The sequence below is a fragment of the Amblyraja radiata genome, chromosome 14 (assembly GCF_010909765.2).
Source record: "Amblyraja radiata isolate CabotCenter1 chromosome 14, sAmbRad1.1.pri, whole genome shotgun sequence".
NCBI lineage: Eukaryota > Metazoa > Chordata > Chondrichthyes > Rajiformes > Rajidae > Amblyraja > Amblyraja radiata.
The window spans coordinates 5,418,555-5,436,500 of NC_045969.1; the positions used below are offsets into that span (position 1 = coordinate 5,418,555).

At 49.0% G+C, this 17,946-nt stretch overlaps 1 protein-coding gene across 1 annotated transcript in view; it reads right to left on the bottom strand.

Annotated features, from left to right (window-relative positions):
* Positions 1–14,809, bottom strand: part of ncam2 (neural cell adhesion molecule 2) — a 110,434-nt gene extending 95,625 nt beyond the window's left edge. Inside the window, exons 1-2 of the mRNA XM_033032404.1 lie at positions 14,663–14,809; positions 13,310–13,497 (exon numbers count right to left, since the gene is read on the bottom strand). Coding sequence (XP_032888295.1) covers positions 13,310–13,497; positions 14,663–14,792 — 318 coding nt within the window. The 5' untranslated portion in view covers positions 14,793–14,809. The remainder of the gene's footprint in view (positions 1–13,309; positions 13,498–14,662) is intronic.
* Between the last annotated feature and the right edge of the window lie 3,137 nt (positions 14,810–17,946).

Below are 17,946 nucleotides of genomic sequence, written 5' to 3' on the forward strand. Positions count from 1 at the left end.
ATCACACTGCCTCACCTCCTTCGGCTCGTTAGTCGACAGTCAGGAGTTTGTCATGTGCCCCAGATAGGACGATGAAATTCTTAAGGGCCTGTCCCACGTACGCAACCTCTTCGGCGACTGCCGGCACCTGTCATAGGTTGCCGAAAATTTTCAACGTGTTGAAAATACAGTGGGGACCAGGGAGACGCTACGACTCTTTGGGTGGCGAGGAGACTGCTCACGACCATACAGGCGACCCGTGGCGACCTCTCACGGCCATACAGGCGACCCCCTGGCAACATGCCCCCTGGTGGCACCCCGCGACATTTCGCCAGGGCACTACATGGTCGTGAGAGGTCTCATAGTCTCCCAAAGTGTCGTAGCGTCTTTCTGGTTGCCGCTGAATTTTGAAAATGTTGAAGATTTTCGGAGACTTATGACGAGTGCCGGCAGTCGGCGAAAAGGTCGCGTAAGTGGGACAGGCCCATAACTTTCTGCAGCACAACAGAATATGTAAACATAATACAGAATAGGAGATAAAAGTTCAGTGTGTCTATCTACCATAGACCATAGACCATATATATATATATATATACACACACACAATAAATAGATAAAGTCAATGTTACAGCCATTTTATCATTAAAACACCATCTTTCCTCTCAACCTACGTGAAGGGGCCTTGATCTACAAGTGGTGGGCAACATATTGGAGGAGCAGCTCCTCACATTTAGTTCAGTTTTGTTTATTGTCACGTGTACAACGGGTTTACAGTGAAAAGATTCCTGTCGGGCGCTGACCAGTTAGCAGAAACACAACACATGGTTACAATCGGTCCATTTTACGGAGAAGGGAATAACGTTTAGTGCAAGGTAAAGCCATCAAAGTCCGATCGAGGATAGTCCGAGGGTCACCAATGAGGTAGATAGTAGTTCAGGACTGCTCTCTGGTTGTGGTAGGATGGTTCAGTTGCCTGATAACAGCTGGGAAGAAAGTGTCCCTGAATCTGGAGGTGTGCGTTTTCACACTTCTATATCTTTTGCCTGATTGGAGAGGGGAGGAGGGATTTCGTTTGGGCAGCTTATGAATATTGCTTTCTCTATCTTCAGGTAACCCTTCCATCCCCTGTCTCCCTGTCCCTCTTCCACCCTCGTCACTGTACTAGTTTTACTGTCATCCTGGTGAGTTTCATTGTCTGTAACTCCTTTTCACCTAGCCCATTCACCAGCGTTCTCGTCGCGCCCCCCGTCAGTACCGAGGCTCGCCTGGGGAAGCCAATGACCCTCCCAGCAGACTAAATTCTACAAGACGACGCCTGAGAGCCAAGTCAAAGAACCCTAGTCGTTATCCCAAAGCCGAAAGCAGCAACAACGACCAGCCTCAAGAGCACCTAGCAGTTGGACCTGCTCTCCGAATACTACAACTGAATGTTGAAGGCCTCTCTGCAGCCAAGTGACACCTCATCGAAGTCCTCGCCCACCAACACTCCATCTACGTCATCTGTCTCCAAGAGACTCACGTTGGGCACAGAGGAAGCGGGCCGTTACACCATCAATGGCTTTGATCTTCTTTGCTATTCAGGACTGGACAAGGCCCCTGCTTGGCCAGCCTTCACAAATGGGGCAGCAGCCCAACCGCACGGTGTGCTTGTTCAAGAGGCAACTGCTTGGCTAAAGGACTTTGCATTCGCTAAATAAATAAACCTAGCCCATAGTTAACAATAGCCTGATTCCTTTATCAACATATTTTTTTTTGCATATCTTTCATTCATTTGTTCTGTCAATAGCACTGTTTATATCTCGTGTTTCCCTTTCCCCTGACACTCAGTCTGAAGAAGGATTTTGATCCAAAAACGTCACCTATTTCCTTTCTCCAGAGATGCTGCCTGGCCCGCTGAGTTACTCCGGCTTTTTGTGTCTATCTTCAGTTTAACCAGCATCTGTAGTTCCTTCTTAGACTTAACTACATCAACCTCATTTCTAATCTGCCTTATTATCTAAGGTTGTGGTAGCGTTGGGGAGAATCCTGAGGTTTATGAGAATGATCCCAGGGATGATTGGGTTAACATATGATGAGCGTTTGACGGCACTGGGCCTGTACTCGCTGGAGTTTAGATGGATGAGGGGCCACCTCATTCAAAATTACTGAATCGTGAAAAGCTTGGATAGAGTGGATGAGGGAGGAGAGGATGTTTCCACTAGTGGGAGGGTCCAGGACCAGAGGACACAGCCTCAGAATAAAAGGATGTGCCCTTTAGAAAGGAGATGAGGAGGAATTTCTTCAGCAAGTGGGTGGTGAATCAGTGGGTGGAATTCATTGCCATAGAAGGCACTGGAGGCCAAGTCAGTGGATATTTTTAAGGCGGAGATTGATAGATTCTTGATTTTAGCACGGGTGTCATGAGTTATGGGGAGAAGGCAGGAGAATGGGGTTGAGAGGGGAAGATGGTTCAGCCATGATTGAAGGGTGGAGTAGACTTGATGGGCCGAATGGTCTAATTCTGCTCCTCCAACTTATGAATGGGGAAACTTCCCCGGAAGTAACACGAAAGAGTTACAGCACAAATTTTGGCACAGCCACGTGAAGCAACATTATGGCAGATTGAGGAAACTCAATCGAAGAGGCACATGCACGAGGCCTGCATTAGTATGGGTTTATTATGGCCATGTGTATCAAGATGCAGAGATCAACCTTTACTGAGAGCGATGCCGTCTGGAGCTGTGCTCCTGGGTGGGCCACCCATGGCGGTAAGGTCGAGGGGGAGGTCTCTGACAAAGAGCAATCCAACCAAGACCTCAACGGTGGAACAGGCGGAGGACGATGGCTGACCTTAGTGGAGCGTCACAACGGCTGGGAAGGCGGATGAAGGCTGCAGCAGAAAAGGGTCTCCGGTCGTCTTGGATTCCATGCCACTGGATCCTGACCCAGATCTGTCAAGGACCGTGGGGTGGCTGTCTGTGCACCAGTCTCCCCACGTTAAACAAAGTCACGCACTGGCGCCCTCCATCAGAGGACAGTCGTACTTGTTTCGAGTGACCGCCGTTGATGATGAGTGCAAATGAAATGTTTGTGGCTGCAGGAGTTAGTACTTCACAAGCTATCCGAAGAAATCATATGTAATACATTTATTTACAGGATTAATGACTCTGAAAATGAAATTATCTAGGTCTTATCAAACATAAGGTTTGCACTACATGCTACCAATCCCATCCAGCTGTGGAGACATTGGTATCAGTTATCTCGTTGTAGGACTGCAACGTCCAGGTTCAGAAATAGCTACTTCCCCACAGCCATCAGGCTATTAAACTCATCTGAAACAAATCTCTGAACATTAATAGACCATTATCTTTTTATTTGCACTATATCTGCTTATTAATTGATGTGTGTGTATATTTATATAATGGTATATGGACACACTGATCTGTTCTGTATTCATGCCTACTATATTCTGTTGTGCTCATTGTCCTTTGAAGGTGCTGGCTCGAAGGGCCGAATGGCCTACTCCTGCACCTATTGTCTATTGTCTATCTGGGACACACGACAATAAACTCTCTTGACTCTTGACTTGACTCTGATCTCTCTTTTTTATTCTGGATTTTAAACCATGGATTGTGTTTTTGTATATATTTCATGATGCTTTCATAAGTAATTTACTAAGCTTTCGGGGTGGGAGATTGCAACCTTCACCTGGTGCACCCTGTTTCGACGAATGCAATCAACCTGGCCATGCACAAACAGAAGATCAAACAGAACAATCGTTTAAGAAGGAACTGCAGATGCTGGAAAAATCGAAGGTAGACAAAAATGCTGGAGAAACTCAGTGGGTGCGGCAGCATCTGTGGAGCGAAGGAATTGGCGAGGTTTATGTATATGTACAGTACAATATGTTTGTCGGTGAGACCAAGCGTAGGCTTGGCGATCGTTTCGCCGAACACCTCCGCTCGGTTCGCATTGACCAACCTGATCTCCCGGTGGCTCAGCACTTCAACTCCCCCTCCCATTCCGAATCCGACCTCTGTCTTGGGCCTCCTCCATGGCCAGAGTGAGCACCACCGGAAATTGGAGGAGCAGCACCTCATATTCCACTTGGGCAGTCTGCACCCTAGCGGCATAAACATTGACTTCTCCAATTTCCGGTAGCCCTTGCTGTCTCCTCCCCTTCTCAGCTCTTCCTCAGCCCTCGGGCTCCTCCTCTTCCTTTCTTCTTCCCGCCCCCCTCCACCCTAAATCAGCCTGAAGAAGGGTTTCAGCCCGAAACGTTGCCTATTTCCTTCGCTCCATAGATGCTGCTGCACCCGCTGAGTTTCTCCAGCACTTTTGTCTACCCACAATATGTTTGTAGATGTACATGTAGTACAATATTTCAAGACCCGAAACGTCACCTATTCCTTCGCTCCATAGATGCTGCCTCACCCGCTGAGTTTCTCCAGCATTTTTGTTTATCAAACAGAACAAGCTGTCTTACAACTTTAGGCTGTGCACGCCATACGCAAGAAGAAGAGGATGAAGCTATTATATGTATTTTCTGATGTTTTCATACGCAATGTATTCTATGTAATGTCTGGACCTTTTATCTGGACCTTGAGCCAGAAAATAACGTTTAATAATAAATGAATGCGAGCCAAATGCCATTCCGAATCCCGCCAAGATGAGCCGCTCTTTTCCCTCGCAGCGTGGGAGAGGCTCAGGAACGCCGGTGCGTTGATGGCTTATTATTGAGAAGAAAAAAAAGAGGATCATTATTCTGAATCTATGGGCCTGTTTGCCTCTCGTTGCAACGCTTCACTTCTTGGGAAGCACCCTGCAGCGTAAGTACTCGCAGATTCAGGCTGTATTGTGATGCGGAGCTGGGTTAATTAAAAAGCACAGCTTTGTGCTGTTGTCGTTCTCCCGCCAGGTCTGTGCCTTTTCCTCGTTTCCCCTAATTGTTCAAGTAAAGCTTCTTCAACTCCTCCTTTGTCTCCCCCCCCCCTCACCGGGTAAAAGTCACCAGCCACTTGGGTCTAAATCGTTCTTCCGACAACTTCAAAACTCCCCCCCCCCCCCCCACTAAATCCTGACAGCCCTTTAACATCCAGACTACCACCGGTAATGTAAATCCTGGCCAAACTAAAGCAAAGGATTTATGCATCTACCGGGCCTGTTGGCCTTTTTCTGTAAGAAGCCTCAAGCTGCAAGCTGGTGCCAGGAAGTCTAGGTCCCAGATCAATACATCAGATAAGGCGAGGTCCAGATGTCCTCGCAATTGATAATATGTATGAGGACTTTGCAGAGCAACTCTAAGGTGTTGTAGATGCATGGGTTTGATTGGCTAGTGGAAACAGGTCCTTCGGCTCATCTTGCCCACACCGGCCAACTATGTCCCAGCTGCACTCATCCCACTTGCCTGCGCTTGGTCCATATCCCTCCAAACCTGTCCTATCCATGTACCTGTCTAACTGTATCTTACACGATGGGATGGTCCCAGCCTCAACTACCTCCTCTGGCAGCTTGTTCCATACACCCACCACCCTTTGTGTGAAAAAGTTACACCTTGGATTCCTAGTGTTTAAGAAAGAACTGCAGATGCTGGAAAAATCGAAGGTAGACAAAAATGCTGGAGAAACTCAGTGGGTGAGGCAGCATCTAGGAAGCGAAGGGATAGATGACATTTCGGGTCGAGACCCTTCTTCAGACTTCGTTTGACCCGAAATGTCATCTATTCCTTCTCTCAATAGATGCTGCCTCACCTGCTGAGTTTCTCCAACATTTTTGTCTGCCTCGGATTCCTATTAAATCTTCTCCCATCTCACCTTGAGCCTATATCCTCTGGTCCTTGATTCCCCTACTCTGAGTAAGAGACTCTGTGCGTCTACCTGATCTATTTCTCTCATGGTTTTGTGCACCTTTATAAGATCACCCCTCATCCTCCTGCGCCCCATAGAATAGAGACCCAGCCTACCTGACCTCTCCCTACAGCTCACACCCTCTAGTCCTGGCAACATCCTCGTAAATCTTTTCTGAATATCTTTCCTCTAACATGGTGCCCAGAACTGTGACTTACTCCTATCAGTTATGGCCTTGTGACCCTTCTAAACCTTTTCGCTGCGTAGTCCCATCCAAGTGTCCTCCAAATGTCGCCTTCACCGTCAGGATGAAAACTGACAATTAAACCCTCGAAGCAGCAAAAGCAGAAAGTTAGAGCAAAGAATATATTTTTATTCTCGAAGATTTACCACGTCCAATTGCTTGAGGTGTTTGTTAATAATTGTCAGTGCGAGACTGTGGGGAGGCCAATCGCTTTAGTAGATTAAATAAACTGAAAATAGCTCATATAATGCAATGCTCTTATTGTCAAGTGCTTCTGCAATGAGATTATTATTCTCTACAGTAAGAAACCAGAGGGGGAAGCTGATTAGTATAATACGCTTTTCAAGCCTTGCGAAAGCCTGTCGGAGGAATCATCGTAAAGGCTTGTGTGGCCTGTGAAGTTGTTAAACCTATCGAAGATAAAGTTACAATGAAGACGCTGAAGGAAGCGATTTCTTTTCAGCTCCGAGAAGATTTCGTTCCCTGCGGGGTAGGTCCGGTTCAGAAGAAAGATTTGCATTTATTTTCAGACTTCGGAGCTTGGTGGTGGAAGTACTTTGTTAAAAGACTCTTTTTTGTCTTCTTCTCAGAACGCCAAGGGGATGCAAGGACGACATGTCCCCCCCTCCAGATTTAGGAAACATAGAAACTTAGAAAATAGCTGCGGGAGTAGGCGTCCACGATGGCGCAGCGGTAGAGTTGCTGCCTGATGCCCCTGTCCCACTTAGGAAACCTGAACGGAAATCTCTGGAGACTTTGCGCCCCACCCAAGGTTTCCGTGCGGTTCCCGGAGGTTTTTGTCAGTCTCCCTACCTGCTTCCACTAGCTGCAACCTCCGGCAACCACCTGCAACCTCCGGGAACCGCACGGAAACCTTGGGTGGGGCGCAAAGTCTCCAGAGGTTTCCGTTCAGGTTTCCTAAGTGGGACAGGGGCATTACAGAGCTTGCAGCACCGGAGACCCGGGTTCGATCCCAACTACGGGTGCTGTCTGTACAGACTTTGTACGTTCTCCCCGTGACCATGTGGGTTTTCCACCGAGATCTTCGGTTTCCTCTCACACTCCAAAGACGTACAAGTTTGCAGGTTAATTGGCTTGGTGTATGTGTAAATTGTCCCTAGTGCATGTAGGATAGTGTTAATGTGCGGGGGTCACTGGTCGGTGCGGCCTTGGTGTGCCGAACTTGGTCTGCATGCCATGCATATATCTTCACTAAGGTTAGTTTAGGTTAGATTAGAGATACAGTGCGGATTAGATTAGATTAGATTAAACTTTATTAATCCCCTTATTCAGGGGAAATTCTGATGTCCTTGCAGCACACTAATAAAAATACAACATAGCATTGAAAAAGAAGTTCAACACAAAAACATCCCCCCACAGTGATTCCCACTGTGGGGGAAGGCACAAAGTCCAGTCCCCATCCTCTTGTCCACCCAAAGTCGGGCCTATTGAGGCCTCCACAGTCGCCGCCACGGCGCCCGATGTTCTCGCCGGGTGATGGTGCTCCGGCGTCGGGAGAACCCCCAGCGGCTTGGGGTGCCAGGAACGGCCGCCTTCCCACCGGAGACCGTGGCTTCCAAGCCAACAGACCGCGCCGGACGGAGCTCCACACACTGGCGATCTCAGCAAGAGATCCCAGGCTCTGGGATGTAACGTTCAGCGTCGCAGCTGGCCGCTCCACAGAACCGCGGCTCCACAATGTTCTTATCGGCGGTCCCAGCATACTGGAGTTCCAGCGCGGCGACCCAGGAAAGGCATCGCCCGCTCCGCAATAGCGCTCCAGCGCTGCGCCGCCGCCAAAGCCGATGTTCTGCGCCGCCGCCAAAGCCGATGTTCTGGCCAGGTCCCCTCAGGGAAACGTCGCTCCAGGACCCGCTGGTAGGCCGCGAGGACAGGTCGAAGTCGCTGCTCGGAGGAAGGCAACCCCTCCGACCAGGTAGGGACTCGAAAAGCAGTTTCCCCCTTCCCCCCCACCACCCCCCACACATAAAAAGATTAGGCCCCCTGACTACACACTCAACGTACTAAAAATAATAAAAAAGAAGGGGAAAAAAACGGACAGCTGCAGGACAGGCAGCCGTTCAGGACAGCGCCTCCTCTGAAATCTAGAGGAGGAAACAGGCCCTTTGGCCCACCGAGTTCGCCCCAGCAAGCGATCCCCGCACATTAACACTATCCTGCACACACTTGGGACAATTTACACTTATAACGAGCCAATTAGCATACATACCTGTACGTCTTTGGAGTGTGGGGGGAAAACTGAAGATCGCAGAGAAAACCCTCGCAGGTCACAGGGAGAACGTACAAACTCCGTACAGACAAGCACCCGTAGTCGGGATCGTACCCGGCTCTCTGGCGCTGTGAGGCAGCAACTCCACCGCTGCGCCACCGTGCCACTCACATAAGGCAACCCAGCAGTGGATTAAGTTGATTTCTTTTGAGACGAGCCTCATTCCTTCAAAGACACTCCATATTTTGTCCAAAGTATCAACATTTGCTCCTTCAATTACTCCGGAGACATGGAAGAAATTGCAAAGCTGATTTATGGAAATCTGCAACGTTTGGTAGTTGCAGGCTAATTAATGCAAATGTTAGAACAAACCAGAGCTAAATTATGGAGTGTTGCACTTCACCACGTCACAGCAGTAATGAAGTCAGGCACGTTTCAATCAAGCAGTTGTTATGATCTGGAATGATTTAGAAGTAGGATCAGGATCAGATCATCTGATCGCTTCAGCCCTCTCCAACCTTCAATGAATTGTAGATAACCAGGCGGCACGGTGGCGCAGCGGTAGAGTTGCTGCCTCACAGCGCCAGAGACCCGTGTTCGATCCTGACTACGGCTGCTGTCTGTACGGAGTTTGTACGTTCTCCCCGTGACCTGCGTGGGTTTTCTCCGACATCTTCGGTTTCTTCCCACAATCCAAACACCTGCAGGTTTGTGGGTTAACTGGCTTGGTATAAATGTAAATTGTCCCTAGTGGGTGTGGGATAGTGCTAGTGAGCGGGGATCGCAGGTCGGCGTGGACTCGGTGGGCCGAAGGGCCTGTGTCCGCGCTGTATCTCTGATCTAAACTAAACTGGAGCAACATGGATAGTCAAAACTCTGTGCAAACAGCACCCGTGGTCGGGATCGAACTGCCGTGCTGCCCAAACCCTATGCAATCCTGATGATAGAAAATCGTACTATTAAAAAAATGTGTGTTGTTGGGGAAAAAAAAGGGGACTCAATGTCTAGAGAGACTTTCAAACTCACAATAAGAAATTCTTTCCCTCCATACACGATTTTCATAAATAAAGGTCTTTTCAATAGCTACAAGTTTGTTTTTGTCATTGCAAGCTGGAAATACCAAAGGCTTTGTGTTATATATTTAATGAGAATTGTTGCACAGGTGGCAACAGAAGCAATTCTTGTCAATTTTAATGGTCTCCCGTGAAGAAGCTGACAGCCTGTGTTCTTCAGAGAAGATGGTTTCTGATTATTGCAGGGGAGGTTTATAGCACTGTGGTTAGGCTGCAACTGGAGTATTTCGTGCAGTTCTGGTCGCCCCGTTGGAGGAAGGACGTGGAAGCTTTGGAGATGGCTCAGAAGATGTTTATCAGAACATTATCAAAGTAGACGTGCAGGTACAGCAGGCAGTGAAGAAAGCGAATGGCATGTTGGCCTTTATAACAGGAGGAGTTGAGTATAGGAGCAAAGTGGTCCTTCTGCAGTCGTACAGGGCCCTAGTGAGACCACATCTGGAGTATTGTGTGCAGTTTTGGCCCCCGAATTTGAGGAAGGACACTCTTGCTATTGAGGGAGTGCAGCGTAGGTTTACAAGGTTAATTCCCGGGATGGCGGGACTGTCATATGCTGAGAGAATGGAGCGGCTGGGCTTGTACACTCTGGAGTTGAGATGGATGAGAGGACATGCTAGAGGCAGGAAACATGTTCCCGATGTTGGGGGAGTCCAGAACCAGGGGCCACTGTTTAAGAATAAGGGGTAAGCCATTTAGAACGGAGATGAGGAAACACTTTTTCTCACAGAGAGTTGTGAGTCTGTGGAATTCTCTGCATCAGAGGACGGTGGAGGCCGGTTCACTGGATACTTTCAAGAGAGAGCTAGATAGGGCTCTTAAAGATAGCGGAGTCAGGGGATATGGGGAGAAGGCAGGAACGGGGTACTGATTGGGGATGATCAGCCATGATCACGTTGCTGGCTCGAAGGGCCGAATGGCCTACTCCTGCACCTATTGTCTATTATCTCTTGTCTCGACCCAAAATGTCGCCCATTCCTTCTCTCCAGAGACACTGCCTAATCCGCTGTGTTACTCCAGCATTTTGTGTCTACCGCAGGTCTCCTTTGTGTGTTTACAAGAATGATCCCAGGAATGAGCGGGTTAGCATATGATGAGCGTTTGACAGCACTGGGCCTGTACTCGTTGGAGTTTAGAAGGTTGAGTGGGGGACCTCATTGAAATGTACAGAATAGTAAAAGGCATAGATAGAGTGGATGTGGAGAGGATGTTTCCACTGGTGGGAGAGTCTGGGACCAGAGGTCACAGCCTTAGCATTAAAGGGCGCTCTTTTAGCAAGGAGATGAGGAGGAATTTCTTCAGTCAGAGGGCAGTTAATCTGTGGAACTCATTGCCACAGAGGGGGCTGTGGAGGCCAAGTCAGTGGGTATTTTTAAGGCAGAGACAGACAAATTCTTGATTAGAATGGGTGTCGAGGGTCATGGGGAGAAGGCAGGAAAATGGGATTAGGAGGCAGAGATCAGCCATGATTGAATGGCGGAGTGGACTCGATGGGCCGAATGGCCTAATTCTGCTCCTATAACGTGAACTTGTGAAGTTGTTTTTATGTAGGGGAGTGGGCTCCTGGAATGTGTTGCCAGGGGGGATGGTGGAGGCTGATACAATAGGAGCATTTAAGACGGGCACATGAATGGGCCGTCACGGTGGCGCAGCGGTAGAGTGGCTGCCTTACAGCGAATGCAGCGCCGGAGTCCCAGGTTCAATCCCGACTACGGGTGCTGTCTCTAACTTCAAGTAACCCTTGCATCCCCTCCCTCTCCTTCCCTCCCCCGCCCTAGTCATCGTACTAGTTTCACTGTCGTCCTGTTCACTTTCCTTGTCTCTATAACTCTTTAACACCTAGCCCACAGTCAACGATGGCCTCCTTCCTTTATTGGTCGTTAATCTTTCACTCATTTGTTCTATATCTCGTAACATCACCGTCTATATCTCTCGTTTCCCTTTCCCCTGGTTCCCAGTCTGAAGAAGGGTCTGGACCCGAAACGTCACCTTTGTCCTTCTCTCCAGAGATGCTGCCTGACCCGCTGAGTTACTCCGGCTTTTTTCTGTCTACAGACAATAGATAATAGGTGCAGGAGTAGTTTAAGAAGGAACTGCAGATGCTGGAAAATCGAAGGTAGACAAAAGTGCTGGAGAAACTCAGCGGGTGCAGGAGTAGGCCATTCAGCCCTTCGAGCCAGCATGTGATCATGGCTGATCATCCCCAATAGGTACCCCGTTCCTGCCTTCTCCCCATGTCTACCTTCGGTTTAAGCCAGCATCTGCAGTTCCTTCCAACACACTTCTCTTCCTCGCTGGATTGAATTGGATGAGAAACATGATGTTGAAAGTCAGAAGGTACACAAAAATGCTGGAGAAACTCAGCGGGTGCAGCAGCATCTATGGAGCGAAGGAAATAGGCAACGTTTCAGGCCGAAACCCTTCTTCAGACTGATGGGGGGTGGGGGGGAGAAGGAAGGAAAAAGGGAGGAGGAGGAGCCCGAGGGCGGGGCAATGGGAGGAGACAGCTCGAGGGTTAAGGAAGGGTAGGAGACAGCAAGGGCTAGCAAAACTGGGAGAATTCAACGTTCATGCCATCCGGACGCAAGCATCCCAGGCGGAATATGAGGTGCTGTTCCTCCAATTTCCGGTGTTGCTCACTCCGCTAGAGTAATTAAAGGAGCTGATTCCCCCCCACAGTAACTTGTGGAAAGAAGATGCAAACTGGCACCAACATTGCCCACTCTAATGAAAAACAAACTCCAGGTTACATGAAGCTTTTGTGCGTTTTCTGTAAATTGTTTGTAAGCTTAAATAATCTTTGCTGACATATTTGCGATCAAGGACAGAATAGATAATAGACGGTAGACAAAAATGTGTGGAGAAATAGGCAACGTTTCGGGTCGAAACCCTTCTTCAGTCAGAAGAAGGGTTTCGACCCGAAACGTTGCCCTATTTCCATCGCTCCATAGATAGAAACATAGAAACATAGAAATTAGGTGCAGGAGTAGGCCATTCGGCCCTTCGAGCCTGCACCGCCATTCAATATGATCATGGCTGATCATCCAACTCAGTATCCCCTACCTGCCTTCTCTCCATACCCTCTGATCCCCTTAGCCACAAGGGCCACATCTAACTCCCTCTTAAATATAGCCAATGAACTGGCCTCGACTACCCTCTGTGGCAGGGAGTTCCAGAGATTCACCACTCTCTGTGTGAAAAAAGTTCTTCTCATCTCGGTTTTAAAGGATTTCCCCCTTATCCTTAAGCTGTGACCCCTTGTCCTGGACTTTCCCAACATCGGGAGCAATCTTCCTGCATCTGCCTCACCCGCTGAGTTTCTCCAGCATTTTTGCCTACCTTCGATTTTCCAGCATCTGCAGTTCCTTCTTAAGCATTAGACAATAGACAATAGGTGCAGGAGTAGGCCATTCGGCCCTTCGAGCGAGCACCGCCATTCAATGTGATCATGGCTGATCATCCACAATCAGTACCCCGTTCCTGCCTTCTCCCCATATCCCCTGACTCCACTATCTTTTAAGAGCCCTATCTAGCTCTCCCTTGAAAGTTTCCAGAGAACCGGCCTCCACCGCCCTCTGAGGCAGAGAATTCCACAGTCACACAACTCCCTGTGAGAAAAAGTGTTTCCTTGTCTCCGTTCTAAATGGCTTACCCCTTATTCTTGAAACTGCGGCCCCTGGTTCTGGACTCCCCCAACATCGGGAACATGTTTCCCGCCTCTAGCGTGTCCAAAACCTTAATAATCTTATATGTTTCAATAAGATGCCCTCTCATCCTTCTAAACTCCAGAGTGTACAAGCCCAGCTGCTCCATTCTCTCAGCAAATGATGGTCCCGCCATCCCGGGAATTAACCTGGTGAACCTACGCTGCACTCCCTCAATAGCAAGAATGTCCTTCCTCGAATTAGGGGACATTGCAGGGGACACTGAGGGGTCAGTGCCAAGTCCAGCAGGTACTTACCTCCAGGAGGAACGTGGTGGTCTTCTCATGGACGATGACCGCGGCCGTACCCAGGTCTGGGAGGACCACCCCTCCCTTCCTCCAGTGGATGGCCGGTTGAGGGTTGGCCGCCACGTCGCAGCTGATGTTGACTGCGTTGCCCTCCCACGAGTAGTAGGTCACCTGCGTCGAGAGGAACTTGGGAGCGTCTGAGGGGAAAAAGGGAGAAGAGTTACTCTGGCTGGCTATCATGCAGGTCGAAAGAAATCCAATGGCATGTTGGCCTTTATAACAAGAGGAGTTGAGTACATGAGCAAAGAGGTGCTTCTGCAGTTGTATAGGGCCCTAGTGAGACCACACCTGGAGTATTGAGGACAGTTTTGTTCCCCTAATTTGAGGAAGGACATTCTTGCTATTGAGATTAAGAGCGATGGCCATGTATGCAAGTTAGTATCATGGTATTAATAACCCATGTTTTCTGCCATTTATGGTTTATCTGTTTAAGTGTTTCACACACAGATTGGGTTACTGCATGAAACCACAGAGCTTTGAAGTCTTCACGTAGTCAGTCATGTGACTTCGATATAAATTGGAAAGATTAAACGGAAACTTACCGTTTGAAGTTTAATCTTTATTTTATGAGAAGTTGAAGTGAGGGGCTACGTGCCCTCCACTCCCAACCCTACTTCTCATAAAGATCACGCGGTAGGTCTAGGGTCGTTAATCTTTCTATAGTTTAAATCCGTGCAATTGGTCTGTGGCTTCATACAGTTGCTCTGAAGATTGGCGCGCATGCGGGCTGGCGGGCTCTTCACGTAATCCCTCACTTCAACTTCTCATAAAATAACGATCAAACTTCAAACGCTAAGTTTTTGTTTAATCTTTCTATTTAACTTCTCTAACCAAGTAACCCTTGCATCCCCTCTCTCCCCCCCCCCCCCCCCACCCCAAGTCGTACCAGCTTCAAAGTAGTCTTGTTGAGTCTCATTGTCTTTAACTCAATAAATAAAGTATACAAATAAAGAAGGGTTTGAACTTCAGTGTTCACCTCATATTTTGCTTGGGTAACATTGACTTCTCCAATTTCAGGTAGTCCTTGCTTTCTCCCTCCTTCCCCACCCTTTCCCAGCTCTCCCACAGCCCCCTGAGTCCGCCTCTTCCTTTCTTCTTCCCGCCCCCCCCCCTCCCACCCCCACATCAGTCTGAAGAAGAGGGGTCTCGAACCGAAACGTCACCTATTCCATCGCTCCACAGATGCTGCCCCACCCGCTGAGTTTCTCCAGCTTTTTTTCTACCTTCCAGTGTTCGACTCAGCGGTTTACTGAACCAGACTGGGGAGAGAGTATTCGATCCGGAATTACCAGCTGTACTTACATTGAATGTCTAAATGCATGCTCTTCTGGTCATGTCCGATGGGACTTATCGCTTCGCAGTGATAAGTCCCAGAGTCACTTGGCTGGATGTTCCTGACGTACAGAGAAGACTTCCCCTTCTGACTCCGCATCTCCACTCTCTCATTGCGGATCTGTTGATTACAACCAAAAACAGTACAGTGGCATATCCTTCATTCATTTGTTCTATATCTCTCTGCGTCACCATCTGTGCCTCTTGTCTCCCTCTCCCCCCAACTCTTAGTCTGAAGAATAGACAATGGACAATAGGCGCAGGAGTAGGCCATTCGGCCCTTCGAGCCAGCACCGCCATTCAATGTGATCATGGCTGATCATCCCCAATCAGTACCCCGTTCCTGCCCTCTCCCCATATCCCCTGACTCCACTATCTTTCAGAGCCCTATCTAGCTCTATCTTGAAAGTATCCAGAAAACCGGCCTCCACCGCCCTCTGAGGCAGAGAATTCCACAGTCATTCCACGGAGAATTCCACTCGACCCGAAACGGCGGCCGTTCCTTCTCTCCAGAGATGCTGCCGGTCCCGCTGAGTCACTCCAGCATTTTGTGTCTACCTTCGGTGTAAACCAGCATCCGCGGTTTCTTCCTACGCAGCGGAACGTAAACTTGGAGCGGAGATACAATCTGTGGTGGAAAATTACTCATCTGAACGGCCCGGATAGAGTGGATGTGGAGAGGATGTTTCCACTGGTGGGAGAGTCAAGGACCAGAGGTCACAGCCTCAGAATTAAAGGACGTTTCTTTAAGAAGGAGGTGAGGAGAAATGTCTTTAGTCCGAGGGTGGTGAATCTGTGGAATTCATTCCTCCGGGCGCTCCGATTTCCTCCCACATCACAAAGACAAAGGGTTTGCAGGTTAATTGGCCCTCTGTAAATTACCCCCAATGCGCAGGAAGTGACTTTAGACCTTACTATAGACTTTTACTTTAGAGATACAGCGTGAAACCAGGCCCTGCAGCCCACTGAGATTGTGCCGACCAGCGATCATCCCGTACACAAGCACTACCCCACACACTAGGGACAATTTACAATTTTACAAAGCCAATTAACCTACAAACCTGCACGTCTTTAGAGTGTGGGAGGAAACCGGAGCACCCGGAGAAAACCCATGGAGGTCACGGGGAGAACGTACAAACTCCGTACAGACAGCACCCGTAGTTAGGATCGAACCCGGGTCTCTGGCGCTGTGAGGCATCAACTCTACCGCTGCGCCACTGCTGAGAAACTGGGATAACTTAGAACTGGTGTGAACGGGTGATTGCTGGTCTGCATGGATTTGATGAACTGGGTCTCATAGATGTTCAAAAGGGAACTGCAGATGCTGGAATATCGAAGGTACACAAAATTGCTGGGGAAACTCAGCGGGTGCAGCAGCATCTATGGAGTGAAGGAAATAGGCGACGTTTCGGGCCGAAACCCTTCTTCATCTCCAGAGATGCTGTGGACCTGCTAAGTTACTCCAGCTTTTGTGTCTATCTTTGGTTTAAACCAGCAACTGCAGTACCTTCCTACACATCCCTTTTCCGAAATGCAATCACAATTATAATGTAGGAAACATAACAATAATCTAATAAATTAAAGATAATCTGCTTTTCTTTCCAAGATGTCGCTCAAGTCTGAAGAAGGGTTTCGGCCCGAAACGTCGCCTATTTCCTTCGCTCCATAGATGCTGCTGCACCCGCTGAGTTTCCCCAGCAATTTTGTGTACCTTGGCTCTCATAGATGTTCCCATTAGAGCCGCATTGGTGCCTTGGAGGGATGGCTCTACCAGTGACCCCCTGCACATTAACACTACCCATCACACTATCCTACACACTACTGTACACACTACCCTACACACTACTGTACACACTACCCTACACACTACTGTACACACTACCACACACTATTGTACACACTACTGTACACACTACTGTACACACTACCCACACACTACCCTACACACTACTGTACACACAACCCAACACACTACCCTACACACTACCCGACATCATCATCATCATCGATGGTCACTCGAAACGAGTATGACTGTCCTCTCCATAGGGTCGTTTACTTGTGGGTCTGAAGCCAGGGTGTTAGGTGGATTCCTTATATGGAGGACGCCTGTGCGTGACTTTGTTTAACGTGGGGAGACTGGTGCACAGACAGCCACCCCACGGGCCTTGACAGATCTGGGTCGGGATCCAGTGGCATGGAGTCCAAGACGACCGGAGACCCTTTTCTGCTGCAGCCTTCATCCGCCTTCCCAGCCGTTGTGACGTTAGCTCCACTAAGGTCAGCCATCGTCCTCCGCCTGTTCCACCGTTGAGGTCTTGGTTGGATTGCTCTTTGTCAGAGACCTCCTTTCCCCTCGACCTTACCGCCATGGGTGGCCCTACCAGGAGCACAGCTCCAGACGGCATCGCTCTCAGGATCTCAGGTCCACACAAGCTTCTCCACCACGACAAGGTGACAATCCACGGTGAAGCCACGGATAATCCACTACCCCACGCACTACCCCACGCACTACCCCACACACTAACCCACACAACCGTTTGGTAGAGCCGTCTTGGTGCCATGGTGAGACGGCACAGTGGTGCAGGAGTAGAGCTGTAGGAACTGTATTCTGAATAACTTAGGGGCCCGTATCTGAGGAAGGATGTGCTGGCTCTGGAGAGATGCTGAAATCTGGAAGAACCTAATGCTGGCTCACGACCCGAAATGTCGACCATTCCTTTAGCTGCTGAGTTCTTTTAGGAGTTTGCTTTTTGCCAGTAGGCATCAGGACCGGCAGGCAATGGATCAGGATATAGAAGGTAGGATTCAGACTTGCAAGGGGTTTATCAGGACCCAGATGACAGACTGAATAGTCCTCCTTCTCTGTGGCAAGTTTCCAACGATGCTGTGAGGTCTCGGGGTCTTGAGACTTCTCCGCCACCCTCTCACTCCCACAGCTCAAATAAGGACACAAAGTTCTGGAATGACTCTGCTGGCTCAGGCAGCATCTCTGGAGAACATAAATAGGCGACGTTTCGGGTCAGGACCCTTCTTTAGACAAGTGGCTCAATCAACGTCTTTGCTGAATATTGACCTATGCCGCAAGACCACATCTACCTTGCTACTGTTGAACGATATCCAGATACCAATCCCGCACGGAACATTCCTGGTGAGTTTCACCTCACATCCCGGGTGGTGGGGGGGGGGGGGGGGGGGGGGGGGGGAGAGCTTTGTCAGGCCCAATACATTCAACACGATTGCAGGAGATAGATTTT